General features: G+C 45.4%; 1 protein-coding gene across 3 annotated transcripts in view; it reads right to left on the bottom strand.

Annotated features, from left to right (window-relative positions):
• FBXW4 (F-box and WD repeat domain containing 4) overlaps positions 1 to 22,523 on the bottom strand; it is a 482,200-nt gene that overhangs the window by 351,509 nt on the left and 108,168 nt on the right. For all 3 annotated transcript variants that reach the window (XM_063961882.1, XM_063961883.1, XM_063961884.1), the window contains exon 2: positions 1,470 to 1,565. In XM_063961882.1, coding sequence (XP_063817952.1) covers positions 1,470 to 1,565 — 96 coding nt within the window. The remainder of the gene's footprint in view (positions 1 to 1,469; positions 1,566 to 22,523) is intronic.

Here is a 22,523-nt window from a genome sequence, read left to right as displayed (position 1 = left end):
TTTACTCATGACACCTATACACTATGTTCAGCCACTGGGTGATCAACTGATGAAAACAATTTAGATCACTGAGGCACTGTGTATCCAGTGAAGTTATACTGCATGCTTTAAATAAATATTACAACCTAATATAGCTGCCATAAGTTCGTGCATAGGTGACAGACACACTTTACGTATGGCATGGTGTAGTTTGCAGATGAGCCTATACAACTCAATAAAGATCAGAAAACTTAAAAATATACTCCACACAATACATTTAGTTCTTCTGAATTTAATGGCAAATGTGTGCCTTGGGTTCCCATAAGAATGACATGCACTTTCTTCCCAACCTTCCAATTTTGTCAGGACAGTCCTGATTTTATCAATGGTAGCACATTCGTAGGCATGACTACCACCTTGGGTTTGCCCCTTGAATATATCACATTCCTAATTCTTTTAAGTGAACAGTTTTAGGGTTGTGCTCTTCAACAGTAATGGGATTAAATATTAAAGATTATAAAAAAAAAAAAAGAATACTGCAATACATAAAGTACTAGTATAGTAAATACAACAAGTTTTTCAAAAAACAGCGCTCCAACTCAAAAGTGCAGCAACAGAAGCCAAAGTGATCCCAACCACCAAAAATACTCAAGATAATAACAACAACGATAAGCAACTGTGCGCACCCTCTTGGTATATAATTAGGAAACAGGCTGTGTATAATAACATAGGAATTAGTTCCATCTTGTGACATATAAATTTCTTTGTGCTGGGAATTATAGTGTTACAGTCCAAATCCAGTTCGGTCTCAAAATGGGCTCAAATGTCCGTTCTTTTATCTCAATCGTAATTCTCTCCTTTCTCTTGATGGAAGACCAACTCCATATAAACCCAGGCTGTTGTTGTGCTGGAGGCCTATTGTTGTGTTGCAAGCCTATGCCTTCAAAATCTTCAAAGGCTCTACATCTTTGCCGGCTTCAGACACTGGATTTAAATGTACGAAATTGCCTGGAACAGTGCTGAAGTCAGGTGCAGTTGCAGGACCCCAGAATCTAGGATCCATGCAATTGTCCAGAACTCTGTGTAGCATCCCCTATGATGAAGCACTGAGGCACAGTGGAAGATTTTGAAGGCATAGGCTTGCAACACAACAATAGGCCTCCAGCACAACAACAGCCTGGGTTTATATGGAGTTGGTCTTCCATCAAGAGAAAGGAGAGAATTACGATTGAGATAAAAGAACGGACATTTGAGCCCATTTTGAGACCGAACTGGATTTGGACTGTAACACTATAATTCCCAGCACAAAGGAATAAGTGTAATCTTGTGACATATAAATTTCTATGTTATTATACACAGACTTTTCCTAATTATATACCAAGAGGGTGCGCACAGTTTCTTTTCGTTGTTAGTATAGTAAATGTTCATACTAAATAATTAGCACAAAACAGGTTATAATATAACATAATAAGGTAAATTAAGTCACTTGCTTGCGTTTCCACTTGAGCAGCGTATCACGCCGGCAACATCCATTTTTCCAGTTTTGAGAAACCCGTACTCTTTCCTTTACAGGAATTCCAGAAAACCTGCAGACAGAGAGTGTGATTATTGTTGAGATATTGTATAAAGACTGTACAAAGAAGGGCAACTAAAATGGTGCATGGCCTACATCACAAAACATACCCAGAAAGACTAAGAAATCTCAATATGTATAGTTTGGAGCAGAGAAGGGAAAGGGGGGACATGATAGAAACTTTCAAATATATCAAGGGTTTTGACAAAGTCCAGGAGGGGAACATTCTCCAAATGAAGAGAAACAACAGGACACGGGGACATGCACTGAGACTGGAGGGGGTAGGTTAAGGGGAAATTTGCGGAGAAATGACTTCACAGCAAGGGTAGTGGACAAGTGGAATAGCCTCCCATCAGAGGTGGTAAAGGCTAAGACAGTAGAGCAATTTAAACATGCATGGGATAGACATAAGGATATCCTTACAAAGAAATGAGGATCAAGTAAGGTTTGAGAAGAAATTTGGTTAAAAAATAAATAAAATAAAAGGGGCAGACTAGATGGGCCAGGTGCTTCTTATCTGCCATCAAATTCTATGTTTCTATGTTGTTCACAGCCTTGCATAAAAACGGTTTTGCCTATGGACACTAAGGTAATTATAAACTACAGTAAAAGTTACTAAGAAAAAGTAATGTTATCACTGTTCAAAATAATAACAAAAAGGGTACGTCATCCAAACAAGAACATAAAGTGCCTCCTCCGGTAGCCTCTATACATACAGTAGCACTGCTTAGCAATTCTGCTACAGGGAAATTCCTGTAGAAGAATAGAGAAAAATGGGGGGAAATGCACATAGTTGTAGACAGACAAAAGGAAGAACTATAGATTCATAAACCAATTTTACAGTCAATAATACAATATAAAATACGTCAGCACAAAACCCATATACACTCGTATGGATAATAACAAATATATATAACAAAAGATACTAATTTCCAGAGAGGTATATAAAAATGGTTTCACAGCTGTAATTGTGGGAGTTCTAAGTATCCCCAAATTGTACCACTCAAACAGATGAACAATTGTTATTCCAATAGTGAGTAAAATACGTTCCCACTGCTGCAGTATAATCCAATAAGGCCTGATTCAGAAATGGACGGAAACTCAAAGTCGTCTGTTTTTGAAGGAGGAACATGCTGGAGACGTCTCGATCCCACCACTGCGGCCGACGTCACAAGCTGGGATCTAACATCACAACCATCAGGAAGGGGGTTTGTGAGGCCAAGAAGTCTGCGGAGACACCCAGACTTTTGTCTTTCCTCTCCCAGAAAACGGGGTCAACACACCCCAGTTTTCAGGAATGCAGGTCTCCTCCCGCCCCCTCAATGCTCTGCCTGTCAATCAGGCTGTGGCAGAGGGGAACAAGCAACATCGCAAGGATTTTAAAGATTCAGTTAGTTCTTATCAGGTGAAACAGCTCTTGATTGTCCTAGAAACTGGCTTATAAACCTTCCTTTCTGTGTGTTTCTATGTCCATTTGTTATGAGGGTCAATTTCTTGTGGTAGGAAGCAGCATCTGGATTATGTCAGTAATTCACAAAAAAAGTGTTCAATCATCTTTAGCAATCTGTTTTTTTAATGTAAAGTTCACTAGACTACTATCCTTCTACCAAGACATTTACAGTTCCTTTTAATTGTTTTTTATGTATTTTTTTAGACTTCTCCCCAACTCATTTAGGGAGAAGACGTATCAAACCTTCAAAAGAGTGGTCAAATTGAGGTCCCATGCCATCAACCAGCTGAATAGGTGTAACTGGGTGACAACGGGCTTTGAATGTAAAAGACAAGTTCACTGAGGGCACACCGTGGGGCTATGCACAGTTGAGCATACGCGAAGATCAGTCTGATTTCTCAAACCAAAGACAGGCTGGTGCAAGTCCACACAGAGCGAAAACAGCTACTTCCACAAGCAGATGTATAGGGGACAGTATGATTGCATAGATACGTACAACACTGCCCATATGAGCAAATATCTAAATATCTACACTTATTTCTGTGCACGCAATGCAGCATTACTTGTTGCCACCATGCATGCAACTCTGAATTAGGCCCATAGATCCCAATCATTTGAAATACTTTTCAAGGACACTAGTGTGCTTGCTCAGCAGCAAAGTACACCTTCTAGTATACATGCACCTTAAGATGGCCATACACTGCATGATAATTGTGCAAACCAGTCATCTAAACGACTGGTTTATCTTCCAATGTATGATAATGAACAATGAGCATCACATCCTACTTCAGGCTGTAACTGGACATTGCCTAGTTGTGGGACAGAGTTAATCAGATGACTGGGCAGTCAACTCTTCCACTGTCCCCGTCGGCTGGCCACTGTGCAATGAATGGCCATCTTTAGAGTACTATAATGCTCTAAATGCACTATTACCATCATCACATATTCTATATTCTCCACATCATAAGTATTAACTTCTTAATATCTATGATAAAGCCAAGAGTATAAGTGCAGTCAATCAACACTGTGAGGTAGGCTTACTAAAGCTTACTAAAGGAGTAGTGTTAACCATAGCAGCCAATAAGATTCTAGCTATTATAGACATAATCTGATCAGTTGCTACTGGCAACAGAACTTTTCATTTTTCAGTAAACTACCCCTGAAAATAATTTCTAGACACAAAGAATTGCAAGTTTAAATCCTTTATCCTGGGACAAGTTTCAGACCACTGGCAAGTATATAAAAACACTGTGCGCAAAATGTCTCTATGGTCACAGAGGAGCTGGGTGCTGTAGAGTAACATTCTCCTGCACCTGTACTACTGTGAAGGAGCCAGCAGTGCAAGACACTAGTCTCCAGGGGTGGCCCAGCATCTCTGGGGATGCTGGGGTGACCCTAGAGTGATGTAACCAGGAGAGCTTCCCACGTGGCCATGCCCCCATAGTGACACAAACAGGGGCTTCTGTGAAGGTGCACCCCCAACCATGAAGCCAAAACCCCTTTTTCGAATGCACACACCAAAGTCAGCGGGGCTCATATGGCACTGGGCGTCACCAACCCGTGCTGCCACTGCATGGCCACAATGTCAACATACTCAATATGTTGACATTATGGGCGCTATTCAATTGTTAGCGCTGGCAGCTGACTCTCCTGCACGCCCAAAGGAGCTATTCAATTGTTGTACCTGTTGGGTGTGAACAGCTGATGGCGCCGGCATTTCAGCTCACACCCCCTGGGTGTGGTGAGCTGAAGTGTGCAAAAAGTAACCTGTTTGAGCGTCTGAACTGCACTTTCATGATCACGCCCATCAGTTTAGACGGGTTTAGTTGCTTTACGTGGCTAAACTAGTAGGTTGAGGAATAGTTTCTTCCCTTCTGTAATTATTACTCGGAATTCTTAATATTGCTAATTTCACTGGTGTATTTTATATGATATGAGTGTACTGTATGTAATTACGCTATACATGTCCAATGTTGTAGTGACAAAGTAAATTATTATTATTAAACCAGACACTAATGGGTGCGAGAACGAACATCAATTGAATATTAACCCTGCAATCTCCCTTGTGGCAGGTCGCATTAATAATTGAATAGCTCCCTATGCATGTCGAAAGTACTATTTTACCTTAACCACAACCTAATGCTCATATGTACAAAATGCAAACATGCATAATTGTGGACATGTGGAATGAAGAAATTATTGACATGTTGACATCAAAACCGATATATATGTCAACATCCTATAAAACTGTAAGCTTGCGAGCAGGGACTTCCTACCTCTATGCCGGTCTGTTTTTACCCAGTTTTGTTCTATTACTGTTGTTCCATTTGTAAATCGCAGCAGAATATGCTGCACTATAGAAGAAACTGTTTACAACAATAATAAATTCTTACCGTTAACATAGTAACTACACACACTAAAAAATTGCTGTGCTTTACCTGTTGATTTTAAAAAGTATAAAGCTTTTAACAACTGGACTTGTCTACTTTAGTGAACATTATTATTATTTTTTTAGGGTGCCTCTTATTTGCTTTTGAGATACATTTTCTGACTGCAATATCTTTCTTGGGTAAAAATATGCAACGGAACAGGTGACAAGTCCAGCATCTGCATTCAGACTGCAATGTAACTGCATTTTCCCATCAACACGAGAATGGCAATACATTATTATAATTCTCCTTTATTTATATGGCACCAGAAGGGATCCACAGCGTCCAATTACAGAGTACATAAACAAATAAGCATAACAGGAAAAATAGGATTTTAATAACCTACCGGTAAATCCTTTTCTCGTAGTCCGTAGAGGATGCTGGGGCCATTTTAGTACCATGGGGTATAGACGGTTCCGCAGGAGCCTTTGGCACTTTAAGACTTTTTAAGAGTGTGAACTGGCTCCTCCCTCTATGCCCCTCCTCCAGACCTCAGTATAGGAACTGTGCCCGAGGAGACGGACAACTTCGAGAGAAGAATTTACATTAAACTAGTGCCGAGATTCATACCAGCTCACACTATACCAACATGCCGCCTAACATGGCCATTAACATAACCCATGCCAACGTGCATGCAGAGCCGGATTAAGGGGGGAGCCCAGGGGACACATTACCCTGGGCACCCCATATTTAAGGGCCCCCTGTGCCTGCCGTCAAGCACTGGTAGTTTTTATTTTATTTTAGGAAGTTCATTCATTGGTGGCAGTGGTGCAAACTTTCCCCTCTGCAGACAAATTTTGTGTTTCAGAGACGGAGACAGCCTTGTCTCCGTCTCTGCACCCGGCGGGGCCACCCACAGGCACTAACGAACTGCCGTGAATGAAGTGTACGGCTGCTCCTCACCGAGCTCTGTCTCTGATCAGCTGAGCTCTCTAGCCTCTCTTACACACAGTGGAGGGGCCTGCTGAGCATGTGCAGCAGCAGCTCCTGTGTTTAACTCACATGGACTCCGGCAGAATCTCCTCCTCTTCTCCTCTGTTCGGTTGGTTAGTGGTGTGTGTGTGTGTGTGTGTGTGTGTGTAGTTTGTGTGTGTAGTTTGTGTGTATATATATATATGTTGTTGGTGTGTAGTGTGTGTGTGTGTGTGTGTGTGTGTGTGTGTGTGTGTGTGTGTGTGTATACGTGGTTGGTGTGTAGTGTGTATATATGTTGTAGGTGTGTAGTGTGTGTATATGTTGTAGGTGTGTTGTGTGCGTGTGTATATGTTGTAGGTGTGTAGTGTGTGTGTATATATATGTTGTTGGTGTGTAGTGTGTGTGTGTGTGTGTGTGTGTGTATATGTTGTTGGTGTGTAGTGTGTGTGTGTATGTTGTTGGTGTGTAGTGTGTGTGTGTGTGTGTGTTGGTGTGTAGTGTGTGTGTGTATGTATGTATGCATGCTGTGTGTGTGTGTGTATGCTGTTTGTGAGTGTTTATGTATGCTATGTGTGTGTTGTGTGAATGTATGCTAATTTTCTATTTAATAAAATGCGCTATCCTTTGTTTCTGCCTCCAACAGCTTTCTGCTCACACTTTTATCAATCTTAGAGATATATATATATATATATATATATATATATACCTAGTATTAGGGACCCCCAGTGACGGAGAAGCCTTGTCGATCGGCCTGGGGGCTTAACCCTATATCTGCAGATATACGCAACTAAGATCTCCGTATTATCTGACTATTATTATATAGTAATATTATTCACTCGGTGTGCATTAGGGAACACAGTTTTTTTCATATATATATATATATATATATATATATATATATATATATATATATTGTAAGGAACCTCCCCTTCCTACAGTATATACACTATATTTAGCCCTCAGGGGCCCCCCTTGTCTAAAGTACCCTGGGCCCCCTGGAGCCTTGATCCGGCCCTGCGTGCATGCATAACGTAACAGCAACTGCTGCAAAACATCTTAACACTTGAGAACCTGTGTAAAAAGACAAAACTTAACTTTGCAGGAAAAATGAGCACTGGGTGGGCGCCCAGCATCCTCTATGGACTACGAGAAAAGGATTTACCGGTAGGTTATTAAAATCCTATTTTCTCTTACGTCCTAGAGGATGCTGGGGTCCATTTTAGTACCATGGGGATGTACCAAAGCTCCCAGTATGGGTGGGAAAGTGCTAATGTTCCTGCAGAACTGACTGACCAAATTGAAGGTCGTTAGCAGCCAAGGTGTCAAACCTGTGAAACTTAGCAAACATGTTTGCACCTGACCAAGTAGCAGATCTGCAATGCCGAGACCCCCCGGGCAGCCACCCAGGACGAACCCACTTTCCTTGTAGAGTGGGCCTTCACCGAACTCTGTAACGGCAATCCTGCCGTGGAATGAGCGTGCTGAATCGTACCTCTGATCCAGCGCGCAATAGTCTGCTTAGAAGCAGGACACCCAATCTTGTTGGGATCATAAAGGACAAACAAAGCCTCTGTTCTCCTAATCCGAGCCGTTCTTGCAACATAAGTCCTCAATGCCCTGACGACATCCAAGGACTTAGAGACGGCTGAGGTGTCAGAAGCCACTGGCACCACCACCGGTTGGTTGATATGAAAAGAAGACACAACCTTCGGAAGAAATTGCTGACGCGTCCGCAGTTCAGCCCTATCTTCATGAAAAAACAAATAAGGACTCTTGTGAGACAGAGCCCCTAACTCAGACACTCGTCTGCCTGAGGCCAAGGCCAACAGCATGACAACTTTCCGAGTGAGAAACTTCAACTCCACCTCTTGCAGAGGCTCAAACCAGTCCGATTTTAGGAACTCCAACACAACATTAAGATCCCATGGCGCCGCAGGAGTCACAAAGGGAGGTTGGATGCGCAGTACACCCTTCACAAACGTCTGAACCTCAGGCAGGGAAGCCAATTGTTTCTGAAAGAAAATGGACAAAGCCGAAATTTGGACCTTTATCGACCATAATCGCAACCCAGCATCCACACCCGCCTGTAGAAATAGGAGAAGAAAAACTCCACCGCAGGAGACTTCTTGGATTCACACCAAGACACATTTTCTCCAAATACGATGGTAATGTTTGGACGTTACCCCTTTCGGGAATACCCGTACGGGCTAGGATCTGGCGCTTAACAGCCATGCCGTCAAACGCAGCCGTGGTAAGTCTTGATAAACTAACGGCCCCTGCTGAAGCAGGTCCTCGCAAAGAGGAAGAGGCCAAGGATCTTCCAGTAGTAACTCCTGAAGATCTGGATACCAAGCCCGCCTTGGCCAGTCTGGAGCAATGAGAATTGCCGGAACCCCAATTCTTCTGACGAGCTTTAGAATTCTTGTTATTAGTGGAAATGGAGGGAACTGATACACTGACCGGAACACCCACGGGTCACCAGTGCATCCACTGCTATTGCTTGTGGGTCTCTCGACCTGGAACAATATGTCGGAAGCTTCTTGTTGAGACGAGATGCCATCATGTCTACTTGAGGAATGCCCCAATAACTTGTTACCTCCACAAAGACCTCTGGGTGGAGGCCCCATTCTCCTGGATGGAGATAGTGTCTGCTGAGGAAGTGCGCTTCCCAGTTGTCTACTCCCGGAATGAAGATTGCCGACAAAGCTCTTGCATGTCTTTCTGCCCAGGGGAGTATTTTTGTCACCTCTGCCATTGCTGCTCTGCTTTTCGTTCCTCCCTGACGGTTTATGTAAGCTACTGCTGTTACATTGTCTGACTGGATCTGTATGGGCCGATCTTGAAGAAGATGCGCCGCTTGTTGAAGGCAGTTGTAAACGGCTCTCAACTCCAGAATGTTTATGTGAAGAAGTGTTTCTTGACTTGCCATCTTCCTTGGAAGCTTACCCCTTGCGTGACTGCGCCTCAACCTCGGAGACTTGCATCCGTGGTTACTAGGATCCAGTCTTGAATCCCGAACTTGCGTCCTTCCCGGAGGTGAGAAGTTTGTAGCCACCACAGGAGTAAAATTCTGGCTTTTGCCGACAGGATTATCCTCTGATGCATGTGTAGATGCGATCCGGACCACTTGTCCAGGAGGTCCCACTGGAACACCCTGGCATGGAATCGGCCAAATTGCAGAGCCTTGTAGGCCGCCACCATCTTCCCCAGCAGGCGGATGCATTGATGAACTGACACACGTGCTGGTTTCAAAACTTGTTTGACCATCTTCTGAATCTCCAGAGCCTTTTCCACCGGAAGGAATACTTTCTGTACCTCGGTGTCCAGAATCATTCCCAGAAAAGATAACCTCATTGTCGGTTCCAATTGTGATTTTGGAAGGTTTAAGATCCAACCGTGCTGTTGAAGGATCGTCAGGGATAATGCAATGTTCTGCTCTAACTTCTCCCTGGACCTCGCCTTTATGAGGAGATCATCCATGTAAGGAATTATGTTTAATCCTTTCTTGCGAAGGAGCACCATCATCTCCGCCATCACCTTGGTGAAAACCCTTGGAGCCGTGGAGAGTCCGAAAGGTAACGTTTGGAACTGGTAGTGGCAGTCCTGCACCGCAAACCTTAGGTACGTCTGATGCGGAGGGTACATGGGAACATGCAGATAAGCATCCTTGATGTCCACCGACACCAGAAATTCCTTTTCTTCCAAGCTGGAGATCACCGCTCTTAGGGATTCCATCTTGAACTTGAACTATTTCAAAAACAGATTTAGAGACTTTAGGTTCAGAATCGGTCTGACCGAGCCATCCGGCTTCGGTACTACAAATAGGCTGGAATAAAAACCTTTTCCCTGCTGTATCTCGGGAACCAAGGAAACTACCTTGTCTTGACACAACTTCTGTATCGCGTTCAACACTTCTGTCCTGTCTTGGACAGAAACTGGAAAGGCTGATTTGAAAAATGGGCATGGGGGAAGATCTTGAAATTCCGACCTGTAACCCTGGGACACTATCTATAATACCCAAGGATCCAGATCTGAGCGAAGCCAGACCTGGCTGAAAAACAGAAGGCGTGCCCTCACCCGATCGTACTCCCGCATGGTAGCCCCAGCGTCATGCTGAGGTTTTAGCAGAAGCAGCTGTTGGCTTCTGCTCCTGTGAACCTGCTGGTGTTGTAGGTTTTCTATACCTGCCCCGACCTCTTCTTGAGAAGAAGGGGGTACCTTTTGCCTTTTTGTACCTGTTGGGCCGAAAGGACTGCATGGTATGAGAATGATACCCTTTCTTAGGGGGGACAGCTGCGGAAGGCAAAAATGCAGACTTGTCTGATGTAATTGTGGAAATCATGGCATCCAGTTTATCACCAAAGAGGGCCTTCCCCATTGTAAGGGAGTGTCTCAATATTTCTCTTTGATTCAGCATCAGCATTCCATTGGCGAATCCATAATGCCCTGCGGCCTGAAATCGCCATAGCTGAGGCTCTTGAACCCAGCAAACCGATATCCTTCATAGCCTCAACAAAGTAACCTGCAGCATCTTTGATATGGCTGAGAATTAGGACTATGTCATCCTTATCAACCATGTCAATATTAACTATCAAGTTGTCTGCCCACTTCTCCACAGCGTTACCCACCCACGCACAAGCAATGGTGGGCCTGAGCAACATACAGTTAGCAGTATATATGGATTTTAATGTCGTCTCTAATTTACGGTCAGCAGGATCCTTCAAAGAAGCTGACCCTGGGGAAGGCAAAACTATTTTCCTAGACAGCCTAGAAACTGAAGTGTCTACCATAGGGGGTGTCTCCCACTTGCGCCTGTCTTCCTCAGGGAAATGGTACGCTACACGTATCCGTCAGGGAATAGTAAATTTCCTTTCGGGGTTAGACCAGGCGTCCTCAAAGAAAGCATTCAGATCATCTCACGACTCGACTACTGCAATGTTCTCCTCACTGGCCTCACTTGCTCCCACCTCGCACCCCTCCAATCTGTCCTCAACTCCGCTGGTAGGCTCATCTTCCTCTCCCGCCGCTTCACTTCTGCCACTCCCCTTCTACAAAATCTACACTGGCTCCCATTCCCCTACAGAATCCTCTTCAAACTCCTCACCCTCACATACAAGGCTATCTCTAATTCCACTGCTCCCTACATCTCCAACCTCCTCTCCCTTCATACCCCCTCCCGCCCACTACGGTCGGCTGATGACTGTCGCCTCTCCTCTGCCTTGGTCACTGCTTCCCATGCACGAGTTCAGGATTTTGCCCGTGCTGCACCCTTTCAGTGGAACGCGCTCCCCCGCTCCATTAGACTCTCCCGACCTTGCAAAGCTTCAAACGGGCACTGAAAACCCACCTATTTATCAAAGCATACCCCTCCAATGCATAACCTAGTCCTTAGGCTGCTCTTCCATCCCCCTGCCCCACGCCTTGAACATCTCTGCTTTGCTTGCATACTGCCAACAGTCTTCCTCCTGCTTGCTTGCACCTCATATCATCTGTCTGTCACCCCTCCCCACTAGATTGTTAGCTCTTCAGAGCAGGGCCCTCTTTCCTCTTGTTGTCTAAGCCCTCTTCTCGACACATTTCAGTCAGCGACCATCTTTACCTGCCTTTTCTCCTGCTGGTAAAGGTTCCTCTCTATCTATGGCCGACAGCCCCAAGTAGTACAATGATTACTCCCTTGCTACTTACATCTAAGCTGTACTATGTTTTGAGTACTGTGATGCTCTATGTTACCTGTACTCCATTTTTGTTATTTAATCACTGTTATGCTAAGTTTTGTCTCCCTGTACTGTCCTTTGTACGGCGCTGCGTTACACTTGTGGCGCCCTATAAATAAAATTTAATAATAATAATAAAAATCCTTTGACGGAGGAAAAGTCACCACCTGTTTCTTATTTAATCTAAAATAATCCTTTTCCTCATGTGCAGGTGTTGTATCGGTAAACTCTAACACCTCTTTTATAGCGACTATCATACATTGTATGCTCTTTCCTAATTTTGGGTCTACCCCTCTCAAATCCCCAGTGTCTGCTTCCGTATCGGAATCTGTGTCTGTGTCCCCCTGCATTATCTGGGCCAAAGACCTTTTCTGGGAACTGGGTGGTACCAGAGTAGATGATATGGAGGGATCAGCAAACAGTGCATCTTCTACAGACTGTCTCCAATATAGTCTGTTGCTCAGACTCTGAGAATTTCTGTGCAAGCATGGAAATATTATTTTGCAACTTTCTCACCCACTCCAGGTCCTTCTGAGAGGGAAGAGCCACCATATTACCCTCTTGTGCCTCTAAAATGGGTTCCTCCGGTGAAGACTCCCCCCGGATGTCTGACATGATACACGCGTGTACACACACACCCCTATCACACAGGAGAGCACACACACACTGATGCCTGTCAGAGAAACACAAAGGGATTTGCCAGTTCACACACACAGCGCCCTCTATAATGTGCAATACACACTATTAGCGCATAATCTGATTATATACACTCCTTCCCCCCTATAACATCCTGGTACTTGTATCAGCCGTGTCTTGAGGAGAAACTGCGCCTGGATCCTGGCGTCTGCAGGAGAAAAATGGCGCGCAGTGAGTGAACTGTGTCCTCTGAGAAGCCCCGCCCCCTTGCAATGGCGCGCTTCAACCACAGAATGGGAATCTTTATTCTGGCCCCAGGGGTAGCACAACCCCATGGATGGGGAATGTGCATCTATGCCAGCGAGAGAAAAAGGTATTACATGCCGCTCAGAGCGCGCGCGCTCTGCACCCGTGCTGAGAGACATGGCGCGCAGCGTCCCCGCTGCTGCGCTGGTACCTGACAAGCCACCAAAGATGACCGGAGGACCCTCTCTGCAGGACTCCGGTAATACACTCACCCGCCTTCTTTCTTCTGGCTCTGTTAGGGGGTGGCAGCATTGCTGCGGGAGTGAACGCTGGCCAGGCTTGAGCTGTGTTCAGTACCCACAGGAGCTAATGGTGTCCTGTCAGCGGAAGTAGATCCATTAACTAATTGAGAAGTTGGTTCTAACTCCCCCCCCCCCCCCCCTCCCCAAGTCCCACGAAGCAGGAAAGCTGTTGCCAGCAGCTTCCCTGTAAAATAAAAAACCTATCAAAGTCTTTTCCAGCAAAGCTCTGTAGAGCTCCACTAGAGTGCATCCAGTCTACGGGGCACATTTTCTAAACTGAGGTCTGGAGGAGGGGCATAGAGGGAAGAGCCAGTTCACACTCTTAAAAAGTCTTAAAGTGCCGAAGGGTCCTGCAGAACCGTCTATACCCCATGGTACTAAAATGGACCCCAGCATCCTCTAGGACGTAAGAGAAATAGCGGCTTACAGTTGAAGACAAGATAGGACAAGTACTGGGTACACAACATAAAGGGAAGGTACACACAAACCCCCAAAAAGCCACAGTACCTAGAACAATAGCCACACATAATAAGAAAAGAAGTAGACATAAACTGTGCATCATTACGACATGTAGTTTGTTGATAAAAAGCTTGGTTGAAAAAGAAAAATGTAAGAATAGGTACAACTATAGGTAAAGCTGGCTCAAAGCCCATTAGTGATGGTTTTAAAAGTAGAGGCCATGTTACAAAAAAAAACGATTAGTCTCGTGTATATAAACATCACACCTAGCTGTTAATACATGTAGGAATCTCTAACCTGGCCTCAGGGCCTGCCTAAATCTCCATTTTCCCAGCCCTTTTTCAAAGCCCAGGGCTCATTTTTCTCTCCTCTCTCTCTTCTACATCTTCCGGCACTTAGAGACCATTATAATTTGACTGCATTCCTGGGCATCTGACCTGTTTTAAACAAAACAAAAAGCAAGCTTTTCGATCATTTAAATCTTCGCCGGCAGTTGGCCTATGATCAGCAAAGCTAGACCAGAGGATAATTTAGAGGTCTTACAACTGCTCTACTGAGAAAAGAATCCAGAAATTAAAAAGAAAATGTAATAATTGTGCTGGTTCCCAGCAGACAAAAAAAAAAAAAAAAAAACCCCAACAAAAAAACCCACAAAAAACCTAAACTAGCTGCAGACATATATACCAAAGAATAGTTCAGTCTCCCAGTGACATTAAATACGATGTACATACAATATGTTCTCCACCTATATATCAATAACTGCACTTGTGTTGAACTTTATGGCTAACGCAATGAAAACACAGCGCTAAAGCAAAGTCAATGGAGCGTAACGTCCCCAATGGGATATAGATGCCAAAATATATCTACAAGTAACAATTGCAGACTGAAGAGGTAATTGGGGGAAAAAAAAATGTTTTCAGCATTCAAGTAAATTGGTTACGCAAACAGAACATGCCATAGCACAGAAACAGACCACACATCATGGTGACCTCTCCCTGCAAGACGTAAGCATAGATCCCTGAATTGAAACATTGACTTATTTTTTCCTTTCTATCAGGACACCATAACTGCGTTGTTGAAAATACTAAAATGGTCCTGAAAAGAAAAGAAGGGGTGCAGTTAAGTAATTTAACATATTGTTTAGAGAAACTGCGTTTAGGCATTGATATTCCATAGATCGTAAGAATAAAGCTATGAAAAATCCTTTAGATATCAAGAGAAAGGGTAGCGTTCATTTGTTCATATAAATCAGAATGGCACATACGCAGATATTTATGAAGAATCGCCATAGTGCTTCTTTAACAGATGAGATCAATGTAAAAAAATAAACAAATTAAAAAAAAACTATTTATATAGGAAATACATTTTTACATTCTATTTAAAATTAATAGGTATACTGCTCCACATACTGGAAAGTTATTATTAATATTGACATTATTTTATGAAAAAGCGGAACTAGAAGCTGAAAACACGCCCCAGTACATGTATTCCGAAATAGGGCGTCACCAGATCAATAAGCAATTTTATCAGCCTGGATCTCTTTCACACCCCTTTCACACTGAGCCTCTGACCCGGCATATTGCAGGAGCAACCTGGGTTTTGGTTTGGTGCGAAAGGGTACTTGACCTTGGTCGAGACCAGGGTTATTTCTGGGACTGACACGGATAAACTGCAGTGTGAAAGGCATGACCTGGGTTACATTTAAAAGCTGCTGATTGGCTGTGCATGCAGGGGCCTGCCTCAAGGGAGTGACATGCAGAGCATACACAGCAGCAGTGTGAAGGCAACAACCTGGAAATAACCTCGGTCAAACATGCTATGAGAAAGGGGTTTGAGCATGGCTTCAATCCTGAATAGGACCCAAGATTTAGATGCGAGAGGGGTATTACAGTGGTATCCGGTCTCTTGGTCGACAGTCATTAGGTCGATCACTATTGGTAATTATGATAATTAGGTTTTCACATGTGCACCTTTCCCACAGCATGTGTTAGATTTAGGCAGAGATCAGCAAATAAATGACAATTAGTACTGACTAATGGAGGGAGTTTGGAAAAAATCATATATGAACATATGCAGAGTACAGTATCCCATGTACAGCAAGACTGTTTTGTCCTGTTTGGTCATCAATACTGTAGTGTAGGGGTTTACTGTAAAGTGCTATAAGATTACTCATCTCCCATAAATTATGAGATTACCAATCTCATAATTTATGGGAGACAATGTGCCACAAGCTGGGATCTCTTTCCTGACCATTTAGGTACTACAGATGGGTCCACGGTTATCTTGGCTAGTTTTCTGCACCTAGGCACAACATGGTTTATTAACATAAACCCTTTATCTATTGTTCTCAGCTGCAATACAATACAGAGAACAATACAGCAGGGGATTAAGTCATTACAGCACGGGATTAAGTCCGACTGGCCAGTCTCAGTTAATCCTATTAAAGGTCAAGATAAACATGAACCCATCTGTATATACTTTCAGGCCTCTGTGGATTGCTTTAGGGGATGGACAAGACTCTATAAGATTGCCGCAACAGACAAGAGATGCAAGAAGGCAGCCCAGCCAACCGAACCAGCAACTCATATCCACAGTGTGTTTACAAGGGCAACATCTCTGAAAAGAAGAAGCAGAGAGACAGCTTTGTATATGAAAACGTGTGTTTTGAGCTTTACCAATAACTAGCATGGAAGAAAAGTGGTATACTTTTTCCCTAGGTAGGCAACTTCCTTATTGAAAAATATGTAACAAAACAACGTGGAGGTGAGGGGAGTCTTCAAATTAAGGATTTCCTCTTTAACTTGGCCCGCACAGCAGAAGAAATGCAATATCCCTTGCGAGCTTGACGTTCCAGCTGCAGGAAAGAGCTGTAATGAAGGTTCGCAGCCTCACAATCAGTAACTAACTTAGCTTTGCAGTCACTGGACCTATCCCACGCAAAATGTTTAACTCTGGAAAGAGGCTGCACAATAGATTTGAAAAGAGATTCAAGCAGTCTCCTGCACAGATCTTCTCAACACTGGAAAGATGCTCAGAAACTGATATGCCCAGTCTGAAAAAATGGGCAAGATAATAATGTGATTTATGTGGTCTTGGTGTAGAAGATCTTTTGGGAGTCGAAAAAGGGAAATACAGTATATTTAGGCTATATGGAACATATCCAAGGGGTGAAATAATCTGCATGAGGATTTAAAATAAGATTTTACTCACCGGTAAATCTATTTCTCGTAGTCCGTAGTGGATGCTGGGTACTCTGTAAGGACCATGGGGGATAGACGGGCTCCGCAGGAGACTGGGCACTACATCTGGTGTGCACTGGCTCCTCCCTCTATGCCCCTCCTCCAGACCCCAGTTAGGGAAACTGTGCCCGGAAGAGCTGACATTACAAGGAAAGGATTTGGAATCCAGGGTAAGACTCATACCAGCCACACGAATCACACCGTACAACTCGTGATAACTATACCCAGTTAACAGTATGAACAACAACTGAGCCTCATTAAACAGATGGCTCAGAACAAAAAACCCTATAGTTAAGCAATAACTATATACAAGTATTGCAGAATTCCGCACTTGGGACGGGCTCCCAGCATCCACTACGGACTACGAGAAATAGATTTACCGGTGAGTAAAATCTTATTTTCTCTGACGTCCTAGTGGATGCTGGGTACTCCGTAAGGACCATGGGGATTATACCAAAGCTCCCAAACGGGCGGGAGAGTGCGGATGACTCTGCAGCACCGAATGAGCAAACTCAAGGTCCTCCTCAGCCAGGGTATCAAACTTGTAGAATTTTGCAAACGTGTTTGATCCCGACCAGGTAGCAGCTCGGCAAAGTTGTAAAGCCGAGACCCCTCGGGCAGCCGCCCAAGAAGAGCCCACCTTCCTCGTGGAATGGGCTTTGACTGATTTAGGATGCGGCAGTCCAGCCGCAGAATGTGCAAGTTGAATCGTGCTACAGATCCAGCGAGCAATAGTCTGCTTAGACGCAGGAGCACCCAGCTTGTTGGGTGCATGCAGGATAAACAGCGAGTCAGTTTTTCTGACTCTAGCCGTCCTGGAAACATAGATTTTCAGGGCCCGGACTACATCCAGCAACTTGGAAGCCTCCAAGTCCCGAGTAGCCGCAGGCACCACAATAGGTTGGTTCAAATGAAACGCTGATACCACCTTAGGGAGAAATTGGGGACGAGTCCTCAATTCTGCCCTGTCCATATGGAAGATCAGATAGGGGCTTTTACATGACAAAGCCGCCAATTCTGACACACGCCTAGCCGAAGCCAAGGCCAAAAGCATGACCACTTTCCACGTGAGATATTTCAACTCCACGGTCTGAAGTGGCTCAAACCAATGTTTTAGGAAATCCAACACAACGTTGAGATCCCAAGGTGCCACTGGAGGCACAAAAGGGGGCTGAATATGCAGCACTCCCTTAACAAACGTCTGAACTTCAGGCAGTGAAGCCAGTTCTTTTTGAAAGAAAATAGACAGGGCCGAAATCTGGACTTTAATGGATCCCAATTTTAGGCCTATAGTCACTCCTGACTGTAGGAAGTGCAGAAATCGACCCAGCTGAAATTCTTCTGTTGGGGCCTTCATAGCCTCACACCAAGCAACATATTTTCGCCATATGCGGTGATAATGTTTTGCGGTCACATCCTTCCTAGCTTTTATCAGCGTAGGAATGACTTCAACCGGAATGCCCTTTTCCATCAGGATCCGGCGTTCAACCGCCATGCCGTCAAACGCAGCCGCGGTAAGTCTTGGAACAGACAGGGCCCCTGCTGTAGCAGGTCCTGTCGGAGCGGCAGAGGCCAAGGGTCCTCTGAGATCATTTCTTGTAGTTCCGGGTACCAAGTCCTTCTTGGCCAATCCGGAACGATGAGTATAGTTCTTACTCCTCTCTTTCTTATTATCCTCAGTACCTTTGGTATGAGAGGAAGAGGAGGGAACACATAAACCGACTGGTACACCCACGGTGTCACTAGAGCGTCCACAGCTATCGCCTGAGGGTCCCTTGACCTGGCGCAATATCTTGTTAGCTTTTTGTTGAGGCGGGATGCCATCATGTCCACCTGTGGCCTTTCCCAACGATTTACAATCAGCTGGAAGACTTCTGGATGAAGTCCCCACTCTCCCGGGTGGAGGTCGTGCCTGCTGAGGAAGTCTGCTTCCCAGTTGTCCACTCCCGGAATGAACACTGCTGACAGTGCTATCACGTGATTTTCCGCCCATCGGAGAATCCTTGTGGCTTCTGCCATCGCCATCCTGCTTCTTGTGCCGCCCTGTCGGTTTACATGGGCGACCGCCGTGATGTTGTCTGACTGAATCAGCACCGGCTGGTTTTGAAGCATGGGTTTTGCCTGACTTAGGGCATTGTAAATGGCCCTTAGTTCCAGAATATTTATGTGTAGGGAAGCCTCCTGACTCGACCATTGTCCTTGGAAGTTTCTTCCCTGAGTGACTGCCCCCCAACCTCGGAGGCTTGCATCCGTGGTCACCAGGACCCAGTCCTGTATGCCGAATCTGCGGCCCTCGAGAAGATGAGCACTCTGCAGCCACCACAGCAGAGACACCCTGGCCCTCGGGGACAGGGTGATCAGCCGATGCATCTGAAGATGCGATCCGGACCACTTGTCTAACAGATCCCACTGAAAGATCCTTGCATGGAACCTGCCGAAGGGAATTGCTTCATAAGAAGCTACCATCTTTCCCAGGACTCGCGTGCAGTGATGCACCGACACCTGTTTTGGTTTCAGGAGGTCTCTGACGAGAGATGACAACTCCTTGGCCTTCTCCTCCGGAAGAAACACCTTCTTCTGTTCTGTGTCCAGAATCATACCCAGGAACAGCAGACGCGTCGTAGGAACCAGCTGCGACTTTGGGATATTCAGAATCCAGCCGTGCTGTTGTAGCACTTCGTGAGATAGTGCTACTCCGACCAACAACTGCTCCATGGACCTCGCCTTTATAAGGAGATCGTCCAAGTACGGGATAATTATAACTCCCTTCTTTCGAAGGAGTATCATCATTTCGGCCATTACTTTGTTAAATACCCTCGGTGCCGTGGACAGACCAAACGGCAACGTCTGGAATTGGTAATGGCAGTCCTGTACCACAAACCGGAGGTACAACACCTGGTGAGGTGGGTAAATGGGGACATGTAGGTAAGCATCCTTGATGTCCAGTGATACCATGTAATCCCCCTCTTCCAGGCTTGCAATAACCGCCCTGAGCGATTCCATTTTGAACTTGAACTTCCTTATATAAGTGTTCAAGGATTTCAAATTTAGAATGGGTCTCACCGAACCGTCTGGTTTCGGTACCACAAACATTGTGGAATAGTAACCCCGTCCCTGTTGAAGGAGGGGAACTTTGATTATCACCTGCTGGAGGTACAGCTTGTGAATTGTCGCCAGTACTACCTCCCTGTCCTGGGGAGTAGCTGGCAAGGCTGATTTGAGGTAACGGCGAGGGGGAGACGTCTCGAACTCCAGCTTGTATCCCTGAGATACCACTTGTAGAACCCAGAGATCCACCTGTGAGCGAACCCACCGGTCGCTGAAGTTCCGGAGACGGGCCCCCACCGCACCTGGCTCCACCAGTGGTGCCCCAGCGTCATGCGGTGGATTTAGTGGAAGCAGGGGAGGATTTTTGTTCCTGGGAACTGGCTGTATGGTGCAGCTTTTTCCCTCTACCCCTGCCTCTGGGCAGAAAGGACGCGCCTCTAACCCGCTTGCCTTTCTGAGGCCGAAAGGTCTGTACTTGATAATACGGTGCTTTCTTAGGCTGTGAGGGAACCTGAGGTAAAAAAGTCGACTTCCCAGCTGTTGCTATGGATACGAGGTCCGAGAGACCGTCCCCAAACAATTCCTCACCCTTATAAGGCAAAATTTCCATGTGCCTTTTAGAATCAGCATCACCTGTCCACTGCCGAGTCCATAATACTCTCCTGGCAGAAATGGACATTGCATTAATTCTAGATGCCAGCCGGCAAATGTCCCTCTGTGCATCTCTCATATATAAGACTACGTCTTTAATATGCTCTATGGTTAGCAATATAGTGTCCCTGTCAAGGGAATCAATGTTATCAGACAGGGAATCAGACCACGCTGCTGCAGCACTACACATCCATGCTGAAGCAATAGCAGGTCTCAGTATAGTACCAGAGTGTGTATACACAGACTTCAGGATAGCCTCCTGCTTTCTACCTGCAGGCTCCTTTAAGGCGGCCGTATCCTGAGAAGGCAGTGCCACCTTTTTTGATAAGCGTGTGAGCGCCTTGTCCGCCCTAGGGGATGTCTCCCAGCGTAACCTATCCGTTGGTGGGAAAGGGTACGCCATTAGTAACCGCTGAGATGCCGGCTGTCCCAAAGCTGCGTCATCGAACCTTTTATGCAAGGAGTTGACACTGTCGGTTAATACCTTCCACATATCCATCCACTCAGGTGTCGGCCCCGCAGGGGGCGACACCACACTTATCGGCACCTGCTCCGCCTCCACGTAAGCGTCCTCATCAAACATGTCGACACAGCCGTACCAACACACCGCACACACACACAGGGAATGCTCTGACTGAGGACAGGACCCCACAAAGTCCTTTGGGGAGACAGAGAGAGAGTATGGCAGCACACACCAGAGCGCTATATAACAGAGGGATATACACGAAGTGAATTTTCCCCCTATAGCTGCTTATATCACAATTTGCGCCTAAATTTATGTGCCCCCCCCCCCCTCTCTTTTTTACCCTTTCTGTAGTGTATACTGCAGGGGAGAGCCTGGGGAGCGTCCTTCCAGCAGAGCTGTGAAGAGAAAATGGCGCTGGCTGTGCTGAGGAAGATAGCCCCGCCCCTTCAGTGGCAGGCTTCTCCCGCGCCCCCCCCCCCAGCGCCCTGCACCCACCAGTGACCGGAGCGTGTGGTGTGCTGTGGGAGCAATGGCGCACAGCTGCAGTGCTGTGCGCTACCTTATTGAAGACCGGAGTCTTCAGCCACCGATTTTCTCCGGTTTCTTCCGTCTTCTGGCTCTGCAAGGGGGACCGGGCGCGGCTCTGGGAACGGACGATCGAGGTCGGGCCCTGTGTTCGATCCCTCTGGAGCTAATGGTGTCCAGTAGCCTTAGAAGCACAAGCTAGCTGCAAGCAGGTAGGTTTGCTTCTCTCCCCTAAGTCCCACGTAGCAGTGAGTCTGTTGCCAGCAGATCTCACTGAAAATAAAAAACCTAACAAATACTTTCTTTATAGTGAACTCAGGAGAGCCCACTAAGTGCATCCAGCTCAGGCCGGGCACAGATTCTAACTGGGGTCTGGAGGAGGGGCATAGAGGGAGGAGCCAGTGCACACCAGATGTAGTACCTAATCTTTTCTTTAAAGAGTGCCCAGTCTCCTGCGGAGCCCGTCTATCCCCCATGGTCCTTACGGAGTACCCAGCAAAGGTATTGCAAATATCACATTTATCCCTTTCAAACCATGCATAGTTAGTAAATTATAAAGGCGAATTCTGGCTCACTGAATGCGCAGTTCAACAGATGGAGTGTTATAGGTTGTCTACCAGTGATTTAATGTTTAGGAATTAAACTGTGCCATGTATTTAAACCCACTAATTGTCTTTTGGACATTGTAATTGACAACTGTTCTATTCCAAATTCACACTGCTTAGAAAGTACACTGCAATTTTCAAGTTTATACCTTTCAAAAAAAAAAAAAAAAGTCACAGTAGCATTCCCAACAAACCGAAAACACTTTGCATAAAAAGGATGCTACACAGTAATGGCTCTGTTGGCCACCAGTACAGGCCGTCCTACAAAATACGTAAGTGTAAGAGA

The sequence above is a fragment of the Pseudophryne corroboree genome, chromosome 3 (genome assembly GCF_028390025.1).
Source record: "Pseudophryne corroboree isolate aPseCor3 chromosome 3, aPseCor3.hap2, whole genome shotgun sequence".
Lineage (NCBI taxonomy): Eukaryota > Metazoa > Chordata > Amphibia > Anura > Myobatrachidae > Pseudophryne > Pseudophryne corroboree.
This window is presented reverse-complemented; position numbering and strand designations above follow the sequence as displayed.